Below are 11062 nucleotides of genomic sequence, written 5' to 3' on the forward strand. Positions count from 1 at the left end.
TGGTTTTCTTAGTGAAAATGACATTAAAAAGGAGATGTCACCATCTGCTTTGACCCTGGACCCTAGGGACCATGTGGGACCTTCCCATCTGGCTTGCAGCTGGACCCTGCCATGGGTGCTGTTTCCCCAGTTGGAACATGTGAGCTTTGCACAGAATAAGCATTGAAAGCTTCATGTAGTCGGGAAGGCAGCCGAATTGACGTTCTTACACACACACACACACACACACACACACACACGATATTCCATCGCTAATTTCCCTGCCTTTGCACAGGCTATGCCCCATGCCAGGAGTGTCCTCCCTCTTCACCTTCTCTTAGAATCACCAACTTTCTTCAGAACAAAGCTTCGATGCCACACCCTCCAGGAGCCCTCTTTTGATTCCCTCCAGCTTCTGGTGCCTTGCCCCTCAAATATTTTGCATTTACATATTTTTATGTATGGCTCTTCTGCCAGAGCGTAATGAGGGCAGGGGGACTATTTATTTTTTTGGCTCTGTAATTCCAGTGCCTAGCAGTGTTTAGCACGTAGTATCCATGTAATAAATACTAGTTGGTTGAATGATAAAGACTGAATTGAAGTGGAGACTACTGGCAGAGAATAGGTGTGAACTGTCCAAGGTCTGCCCTAGAGGGCTGAAAGCCCAGACACCCTGTGCCAAGCAGGGAGATGGGGGTTACAGACCACTTCACCTGCTACGGGACCAGGATGACCCTTTTGAATCCTGTTGCCCCCAACTTTCCCCTGTGGCTTAGGACCCCCTGAAAAAAGGAATTCCCAGGCCTGAGGGGGGAGGAAGCATCACAATGAGCCCAAGGATCTGGGCAGAGCTTCAGAATGAAGGCATATGAGAAGAAGCTATTGGAAACATGGGACAGAGACAAGACCTCTAAGGGATCTCATCCTCTCCCAGAAAGATGCTACTGATGAGAAAATACCTTTTTCCCCCAACCTACCCTCTACTGGTGTTCTATTGGAACTGGGGGAAGAGGGCTGTTTTGATACACAAATTGTTAGTTTAGGGGCTTTGGAGAGGCTGCTGGGGGTGGGGGTGGGGGTCCTGGGGTGCCCATAGGGACAGAACAAAAGACAACCTCTGACTCTGAGTTAGCTGTCCCCCTGAGGGGAGGCTTTACTGACTCCCAACCCCAGCCCTCACCCCAGTCCTGTTTCTGGTCCCACCTTTTCCAGGCCCATCTTCTTGGGTTGTCTTACTTTTTATTCTTACGGGGAAAGGAGGCCCAGCCAAAGAAAAAGAGACAATAGCCAGTTCCTAGGAGGGTGAAGGAAGAAAGGGAAAAATGAGGGGTGCCCCCACTTGTGCCTGACCTCCTCTCTCCCAGATCCCCAGGCTCCAGCAGCACTCAGCTCCCCTCCCCACCTTATCCCCACCCACCTAGTTTGGAGTCCCCAGAAGCTGGGCCACTCTGGGGACCCACTAGACCCAGGTGCCCAGAAAGAATTGGGAGTCCTCACACCCTGAACAGAAAGCCTCCCCTAGTCTAGGGTTTAAACACCCCAGTAACTCAATGTCAGTCCCTCTTTCCCTTTCCTCCCGGTAACTCACCTCCCACAGTCATGGCCATGGTTAGGCTATATAGTAATCTATCTGTGGCCCCACCCTTCAGGTAGACTGGAAGGTCATTGTTTTCCTAGGATGGAAACCATGAGGAAAGGTGAAGGCAGAGTCTTTGCCCTCACTCCCAAGGGTTAAGGCAAACTTCTATAGCCTGGAGTTCTGGAGGGGTTTCCTCCCTCTGCCCCTTGGATCTCAGCCCCCCACAAGAAATCAGTGTCCCTCAGAGCACAGGGGAATATGTTGGGGTCCCTGGGGGGGGGAGGACAGAATTGTGAGTTGAAGGGGAATCCCAAGGAAAGGGGCCGTTGGAGTCCTTGGACAAAGAGGGGGCAGGTCCTGGGCTCCCCCCAACCTGAAAAAGTCTCTGTTTCTCTGCTACTTTGTTTTCAAAGAGGTTTCTGGCACTGGAACTGAACGATCGGAGGAGTGCTCTGGAATGGGACACCTAAAGGGGGTGAGGGCACACAGTGGACAGCATGAGGCAGGCCCCAGGGTTTACAGGGAACCCTGTATTGGAGGGAGCCGAGGGGAGGGTCTACGATCAGATTGGGGTGGGGTGGTAAATCCTGGCTTCTGGCCCCTGCAGAAGAATACCAGCTTTGGATGGAACCTCATTAATCCTCTGCACACGTACCAGATTGGAGGTGGGGTGCAAGGATGGGAGGTGTTGAAAGCGGCTTTTGGGGGAGAATAGAGCTGACTCCATTTGGTGCTACATTTGCTGTTAATTATATTTCTTTCTTTTTCTGGGTAACTTTACAGACAGTCTCCTTCCGTTCCTCCCTCCCTCCAATTTCTTCTCAGCTACAAAAGAAAATGTTTTGGACTTTGAGTAGTTCCCCGGAATTCACCCGCTTCTCTTTATTCTATCTAATAAGGCAGAGTAGGAGCTTAACAAATGCTAATTAACTGACCCCTAAAAATTGCTGGTTCGCTAAGGTCTGGTGTAAATGGCTGCGCTAAAGATCTCGGTAGCTGCTTAAGCTTTCTTTTTCTTTGGCTACAACTATACCTTCCTTTCCAAGTCTGAGCCTTCCCAGACCTTACCAAACCTGCTGCCTCATCTTCCCCCAGCTCTGGCTCACCGAGCTCAGGAGGTGAGACTCTTCGTGGACGGAGTTGGGAGAGACACGCGTCCATCCCCTACTGCTGGGGTGGGCCACGCTGTTGAGCGTATAAAGAAGTTGTCCCTGTCACCCGGGCTGCCTGTTCGTACAGTGCTGGTAAGGAACCTGAAAATTCTTGTGCCAGGGTATAGGAGACGGTTCTGTCCCTGCCTGGGGTCGTAAGGGGATGAGGAAAGGGTCCCAAGTCGGGGGGTCAGAGGGGTTGGGGGTGCTCACCAGCAAGCCCCTCATGATGCGTCCTATCCGTGACAAGGCCCTACTCCAACAGACCGAGGGCACGAGGCCGGCTTCTCCTTTAACCCTCGGCCAGCAAGAGGAATTCTCTCGGCCTCGCGCGCCGCGCGCCTTCCACACCTTCCACACTTGCGTGTCCTTCAGGCTTGGTCCGAGTAAAAGCCGGAGCAACCCCACAGAAAAGGCTTTCACTGGTTGGGGGTGTGACCTCAGGCGCGATCCGGCTTTCTATTGGCCAAAGGGGAAAGGAGAGGGGCCAGTGATGGATCAGAGGAAGGCACTTCTGATCCCTAAAGGCTCCTGGGGCAGGTTTGGTTGGGTTTGGAGCGAGAGGGAAAGGAGACACATCCGGGACAGGTGTCCCTTGACACCTGTCCAGAGTCAGGGTCCCGATTTGTCCCAGGCTAGTTCCACAGCCCTGCCTCTAGGTAGGCTGACTGTGTGAAAGTCAGAAGAGAGCCGGAAGGATTCCTCCTGCTCTTCCTCCTCCTCTCCCTCCTCCTTCCCTCTCCTTCGCCTCTTCATTCTCCTACCTCTCCCTCCTCCCCTCCCTCCTCATCTGCATCCTCTTCCCTTCTCCTCCTCTTCCTCCTCCTTCTACCTCTCCTTCCTCTTTCTCCCTCCTCTTTCCTACTTCACCTCTCCTCCCTGTCCTTCCTCCTCCTTACCCTCCTCCTCCCCCCCTTTCCTCCTTTCCACTTTTCCATTCTTCCCCTCTCTCTCCTCTTCCCTCTTTCTCCCCCGAATTTTGATAAGACTCCTTTTCCTATTTTTTCCAACAGTTCATGTAGTATTCTATCAATTTTCCTTTAAATGTTTGATAGTATTCACGTGTTAGTCCATCTGGTCCTTAGGTGTTTTTTTTCCTCTGGGATTATTTAAGTCCTCAATTTCTAGTTAATTACTTTCTGTTAATCTAGGCATTTTATAGTTTTGTAAATATTCATCTATTTCATTTAAATTATGGTTTTACTGGCAAACAATTGGGCACATCGTTCCTAATAATTTCTTTTGTTTCTTTTTCTTTTTGCAGGTAATTGGGGTTGTGACTTGCCCAAGGTCACATAGCTAGTTTTTTGTGTTAAGTATCTGAGGTCGAATTTGAACTCAGGTCCTCCTGACTGCAGGGCCATTCTATTCACTGCGCCACCTAGCTGCTCCCTTTTATTTCTTTTTCCTTTGTTGGAATTCAACTTTTTCATTTCTGATGCTAGTAATTTGGTTTTCTTTTTTTTTTTTTTTTTTAAAGCAATCGGGGTTAAGTAACTTGCTCAAGGCTACACGACCAGTTATTTCTGGGTGTGGTGCTGAGTATCTGAGCCCGGATTTGATCCAGGTCATCCCAACACTGGAGCCGGTGCTCTTACTCGCTGAGCCACCTGGCCACCCCTAATTTGGTTTTCTTTTTTAAAAAATTAAGTTAGCTAGTCACTATTTTATTGTCTTTTAAAAAACTGCTTGGGGCGGCTAGGTGGCGCAGTGAATAGAGCACCAGCCCTGGAGTCAGGAGGACCTGAGTTCAAATTCCCCCTCAGACACTTAACACAAAAACTAGCCATGTGACCTTGGGCAAGTCACTTAACCCCAATTGCCCTTCCTTGCCCCCTCCAAAAAACAAAACAAATAACAAAAAAAAAAAAAAACTGCTCCTAGTTTTATTTCTTAATTCAGTGGGGAGAGGGGAGACACAATTGTGTTTCAATTTTCAGTATTTCTATTTTGATATTTAGTTAGGGGTTCTTAATCTTTGCTTCAAAGGTCTTTTGTTGATACAATTTTTGCTACTTCTTGGTCTGTAAATAATGTATTTAATATTTCTGCTCTTTCTGCATTTATTTGTGAAGTTTTTATGTCCCACTACATGATCAGTTTTTGTGAGGGTACCATGCATAGCTATGATTATGTATATTATGTATATGTATACATAAAATATGTGTATGTATGTATGTGCATAAAATGTATACTCCTTTCTATTCCCATCTAATAATCTCCAAATAGCTATCACGTCTAGCTTTTCTAAAATTCCATCTAGATCCTTCATTTCTTTTTTGTTTCTTTTTTGGTCAGATTTACTTAAGTGTGAAAGCAGTAAGTTGAAGTTCCTAATTATTACAGTTTTACTATCTATTTATCCCTGTAATTTATTTTTTTCCTTTAGGAATTTAGTTGCTATTCCATTTGGTGCATGTATATTCAGCATTTGTATATCTATTCATGTTCAGCAAAAGATAGTTCAAAATGTTTATCTCTTTTAAATAGTCTATTTTTGCCTTTGCTTTGTTTGAGATTATGATGGCTACTTCTAACTTTTTAAAACTTCAAATGAAGCATAATATGTTTTGCTCCAGCTCCTTATTTTAACTCTGTGGGCACCTTTCTGTTTCAAATGTATTTCTTATCAACAAAGTATAGTTGAATTTTTCTTTCTATCCATCTTGCTGTTCTTTTTTGGGTTATAGATGAGTTCATCCCATTCACATTCAGTTATGACAATTGTGTATTTCCTTTCATCTTTTATTATCTTATTCTTTTCCTCATCCTTGCCCCCTTTAAGGTTTTGTTTTGCTTAAAATCCATCTCTTCTTTAATCTACGCTTCCTCTTATTCTCTTCTTTCCATTCCATCCTTTTTCTCCTGTTCTCTGTTGAGTGAAATGCATTTATGTGCCCCATTGTGTGTGTCTTCTTCCCTCCTTTGATCAGTTCAGATGAAAGTGAGGGTCGAGCAAGGCTTACTCCACTTTCCTCCTTGTCTGTATAGACTTCTTGTACACTCCAATAACATGGAATCATTTTTCCTATCCTTCTCCTATTTTCCCCTTCCTAGTGTGTTGTATTTGCCCTCCCCTTGCCCTATCCTTTTAAAAATATTTTATTTATTAGTGATGAGTTTGTTTCTGGTCCAATATGGTTGATGAGCTAGGATTTTAGGAAATGTACATCATCTGTTGTTTCTGCTAGCATTTCAATTTCCAGGGAAATTTCTTTGTTGGTGAGAATAGTAAGTGTTCCTTTCTTGTGCCAGTTAAACCTGATTCCTTTCATGGGGTTTGATCTTGTCCAACCTACAGTAAAAGAAACTAAGGCAAAGCTCCAAGCCAATAGCATTTTATTAATGGGTCCATGGTCCCCTCTGATTAAGTAGACCTCAGATCTTCCTCATGATCTGAGATGCCCCCTTCCTCCAAGGCCTTGGTTTTATAGTATGTAATACCCAGATGAGGCAAACTAAAAATGCAGAGTGTCATTGGTTGATAGATCTTGACCTTTACCCTCCAGGAGGGTCTACGTAAAATACAGAATCCCATTGCCTAACAGACAAGCCTATGGGAAGACCTTGACAGACCTACTTTGACCTTCTGCACTTAGCTGTGCAAATCCAAAAGCTGGGCTGATAAATAGATGTCAAAACATTTACATGAGCTGATTGGCTGGCAGAAAAGCAGACTGCAAGCCAGGCAAACAGGGTCACTTATTGTCCAAATGCTAGTGACCATCTTTCCACGTTGCACAGGGTCACTCAGCAAGTAAATATCTGAGGCCAGATTTGAACTCAGATCTTCCTGACTCTAGGTTCAGCACCATTATCCACTGTGTCACCTAACTGCCTCAGCAACATTCTCACAAAAGGGGCAACAAAATTGACTGGGGAACTTTCCATGTCATTGAGTCACCACCACCATGCTGGGTTTCGTCACTATAACAAGTTAAAAAAAGCGTGGAGGGCCTCTAACTAGCTTCCTGTGATTCAGCAAGTGAATTTACAATCTGCAGTTCACAGCTCTGGCCCTAATATACAGATCTTATAATCATTACTCCCCCTATGGAATCAATTGGAATGATTGGAATAAAATAAGGACCCAATTAATCATCTGTCACACCTTATTGGGCATATCAAATGAGTGATTCCTGCGTTTATATTCAAAGTTTCTTCTCAGCTCTGATCTTTTCATTGGGAATGCTTGGAAAACCTTTATTTCTTTAAAGATTCATTTCCCTCCCTGTAGGATTATACTTAGTTTCGTGGGCAATTTATTCTTAGTTGTAAGCCTAAATCCTTTGCCTTCTGGAACACTATATTTTTAGCTTTCTGCTCTTTTTATTGTAGCTGCTGCTAAATTTTGTGCAGTCCTAACTGTGGCTCCTTTTAAACCAGATTGCAGTATATTTTCTTTGATTTGGATGCTCTGGGTTTTGACTCTGATGCTCCTGGGAGTTTTCATTTTGGAGTTTCTTTCAGGAGATGACAGGTAAATTCTTATTTCCACTTTGCCCTGTGGTTCTGTGCTGGATAGTTTTCATTTAAAATTTCTTGAAACATAATGTCCAGGCTCTCCTTTTGACCACTGATTTCAGGTAGCCCCGTGATTTATAAATCATCTTATCTCAATTTGTTTTCCAGGTCATTTTTTTGGCTGTAATACCATAAATTTTCTTCTATATATTTTCTTTGACATTGTTTTATCATTTCTTGTTCATATCCCATGACCTACCCTTCCACCACTGCACACAATGAAGATCCTACCTATGATTTTGCCATCACCCACAAATGTTCCCACTTCCATGTTCATGAACTCTGAAATGTCTTTATCTCATCACAATCTGTTATCATTCCACCTCTTTCTCTGCCTAGAAAGCCTTAATTTTGTTCTTTATCCTCACCACAACTTCCAATCTCTCAGTTCTTTCTTGGTCATCCATTTACCCCTGTTCTAACTACACTCTCTTCCTTTCTCCATAATGATCCCTTGACAGACCACTTCAACTCTACATTTTCTTCCCTCAAGCCTCTTACTGCCTTATCTTCTCTCACCAAACCTGAGCCTTGGATTACTCCATCATCCACTGCCTTTTCTCCAATCCATCTGCCACTATGAACGGATCTGAAAAAATCATGAAGCCCTGATGATTGAATCCACCAAGAATTTATGTTATGTAATATCAAATGGGCCCTCACTGTAGTAAGGTCATACATGTATATCTCCCTAATCAATTTGCTGTCTTATTCACCAAGTCTTTTCCAAATCTTTTCCTCCCTATGGAGCAGCTAGGTTAGAGTGAGAGTAAGGAAGATCTTAGTTCAATGCCAGTCTCAGACACTTACTAGCTGGGTGACCCTGGGTGAGTCACTTAACCTCTGTTTGCCTCAGTTTCTCCACATGTAAAGTAGGGACAATAAAAGCACCTACCTCCCACAGTTATTGACCCCAGGAGCAAATGAAATAATAATTATAGAGTGCTTAGCACAGTGCCCAGCTCACAGTAAGTCCTATATAAATGTTAGCTGTTATTATATTATTCCTCAAACCCATGTCTCCCCTGTCCCCCACAATCTCAGCTGAGAACTCTCCTAACCATTCATTCTATTCCAAATTGACATCACACAATTACATGTGATAACTACAAGTCCCCACAGGTGATAAATGCAAGCACATTTGACCCACATGTGGGGTAAGGAAATATATGTGGTGAAGGTATTCACATCGTATATCTGCTTGAATGTGCTGAGACTGGTTTAAAAATAAATCCAGCCAAGAGGTTTGAATTGTCTTCGGGTGCAATATTTGAATTAATCACCAGGTGGAAGTCTGTTTGAGGTTACAAGGCTAGACCTCTCCTTGATCACATACATAGATAGGTTAGCCACTTTTCAATAACCTGCAGCACCCCCACTGGCCACCAGAGGGAACTAAAGCCTATAGATGTCTGAGCAGTTCTCTCCAAACTGAGCTCCATTCTTATCTCCAGATTTAGCTTTTTCAGCATCTTGTTCTTTCAGTCTATGAGATATTCTATTGTTCTATGTTCTGTTCTATTTAGTCTATGAAATGAAACATTAATCAAATATTATGAAGTGACATTTGCTGCATTTACACGGCTCAGTGTCTCCACTCCCTGAGATATTTCCCTCTCTCGAGTCTCTTTCCTTATAGCAAACATGAATTCAGACATTCAATATCTGAATGTAAAGCTTTAAGGACACAGATTTAAAATGCACAAGGATATAGAAATTCTCCATTTCCTGTCCCAGGCCTGCTTGTCCCTGATGGATCAATGAAGCAGACCAGAAACCCTTCTAAGCACTCACGCCCAGGCTCCTAAAAGAGGAAGAGGGGACATTCATTCCTTGTCTCAAGCTCAGGGAAAGACAGGAAGATGATGGTTTTTCTCCAGCTGAGCAGCCTGCTGGAGAACATAATTCATATCAGGACAGATTTTTTTAGGGGGATTGGGAGACAGATTCTGGGTGGTTCTAAAAAAGCAATCAGAAGCTAATGGGGAATTGGGTTCCTATCTTGTTACATATGATTTGTAGTCTGGTTTTCTCTCCTCACTGCCCAGATGGAATCTCAAAATTCACCTTTTAGACCTGTTTCAAAACCAGGAAAGTGTATGGGGAAAAGATCTCAAAGTGCAGGGAGTGCACCCTCCCCCTCCCATTAGGAATACTAAGTTAGCATCTTAATGGTGCTAACCTGGTCTGAGAAAAACCCTTCTCCTTTTCCTTACTATTAGTTCTGAAACAATGCCCCCATTCCCCTCTCATAAAACCAGCAACCACTCTTCCTTTGAAGTAATTAAGGTAGTGACTAGACCGGACAAAGGCAAGGGAGGAGACACCCCCCCCACCCCCCCCCACTACACCTAAAAGTAGCAGCCTCACCCGTCCATGCCCTGCAGGGATAATGAATGGGATAGCCCATTAAGGAGAAGGTGCCACCTCCATTTTACACCCTATCACCTGGGGGTGGAGGTAGGGGAGAGACCCTTTGAATGAATTTTAGGAGAATGATTTCCCAAGATTAAGTGATAATATTTAGAATAATGATAAATTTTGGGAATTGTTTCTGCAGGCTTGTGCCTACCACACAGGGCACAGAGTAAAAAAATTTTTTCCCTTCAACAGGTTTTTTTTTAATCCTCTCATGCAGATCTATACTCCTGTCACAAAGGAATTATTGTAACCACACTGAAAGCCAGGGCAATCAATCCCCTTCCTGTGCCAAGATTTCAGGATCTACTCCAAATCATTCCTTTGAGCTCAAAGGATCTCCAAGGAAACCTTAAAAAAGGGTTGAATCTCTGAGCTACACGTAGAATTTCAGACTGGGAAGGAGCCATCTTGCCCAGTCATACCTCTAAAGGAATGCCCATTGTAACATAACTAACAATCGGTTATCCATGGAATCCAATCAATTACTCAATAAACATTAAGCACCTACTATATGGGGGGGAGGGGGCAGCTAGGTGATGCAGTCAGTAGTGCTGGGTCTGAAGTCAGGAAGACTGATCTTCCTGAGTTCAAATCCAGTCTCAGACACTTACTACCTGTGTGACCTTGGGCGAGACACTTAACCCTGTTTGCATCAGTTTCCTCATCTGTAAAATGCACTGGAGAAGGAAATGGTAAGCCATTCCAGTGTCTGCCAAGAAAACCCCAAATGGGGTCATGGAGGGTTGAGTTGGACAGGACTTCAAGGACTGAAAAACAACAAAAAGTGCTGGGAGCTGTGCTAAGCGGTGTGGATATAAAAAGAGGCAATCCTTGACCTCAAGGAGTTTACAATCTAGTGGGGGAGACAACAAGCAAATAAATATATACAAACAAGCTACATACAGGATGAATGGGAAATAACACATGGTAAGGCATTAGAATGAAGAGAGATTAGGGATTTTAACTAGGATTTAAAGGAGACAAGCATGATGGACAGCCAGAGAGGCTGCTGAGAGATGAAGGAAAAGCCTGGAACCCTGGGGCCACTTAATTGAAGAGTACACACAGGTCAGTGAGAACAGTGGGGTATGAAGGGCTTTGAATGCCAGACAGAATGTTTTGTGTATGATCCTGGAGGCAATAGGGAGTCACTGGAGTGGCTCAATCATTAAGTAGGGGGTGATGTGGTCAGACCTGTGCTTTAGGAAAAGCACTTCGGTGACTGAATGGAGTTCGGAGAAACGAGGCAGGCAGACCCCACCCCCACCCCCTGGCAGCTGTCGTACTAATCCTGGTGTAAGGTGATGAGGGCCTGGACTGGAGTGGGAGCAGTGTTAAAGGAGAGCAAGGGGTATATGAGATGTTGTGTAGGTGAAATATACAGACCTGGACAACAGCTTGGATGGGG

At 44.3% G+C, this 11062-nt stretch overlaps 2 protein-coding genes across 4 annotated transcripts in view; one reads left to right on the top strand and one right to left on the bottom strand.

Annotated features, from left to right (window-relative positions):
- The window catches only part of LOC138154540 (cytochrome c oxidase subunit 7A1, mitochondrial-like), a 259360-nt gene that overhangs the window by 224418 nt on the left and 23880 nt on the right, over positions 1-11062 (top strand). The gene's annotated exons all lie outside the window — the stretch shown is intronic.
- Positions 1108-3227, bottom strand: LOC138154038 (cytochrome c oxidase subunit 7A1, mitochondrial-like). 2 transcript variants are annotated; one of them, XM_069078474.1, is made up of 4 exons: positions 2923-3227; positions 1932-2024; positions 1568-1652; positions 1108-1273 (listed from the first exon to the last, which is right to left on the bottom strand). In XM_069078474.1, exons 1-4 carry the CDS (start codon positions 2935-2937, stop codon positions 1212-1214), a joined length of 255 nt encoding a protein of 84 aa, XP_068934575.1. In that variant the 5' UTR covers positions 2938-3227; the 3' UTR covers positions 1108-1211. The 2 variants fall into 2 exon arrangements, 1 of the variants encoding a protein (XP_068934575.1); XR_011166539.1 differs by lacking the exon at positions 1932-2024 and having other exon boundaries at positions 1224-1273.

Source organism: Petaurus breviceps, unplaced genomic scaffold, assembly GCF_028583685.1.
Source record: "Petaurus breviceps papuanus isolate PSGF00001 unplaced genomic scaffold, PetGlider_PUasm1.0 91041, whole genome shotgun sequence".
Lineage (NCBI taxonomy): Eukaryota > Metazoa > Chordata > Mammalia > Diprotodontia > Petauridae > Petaurus > Petaurus breviceps.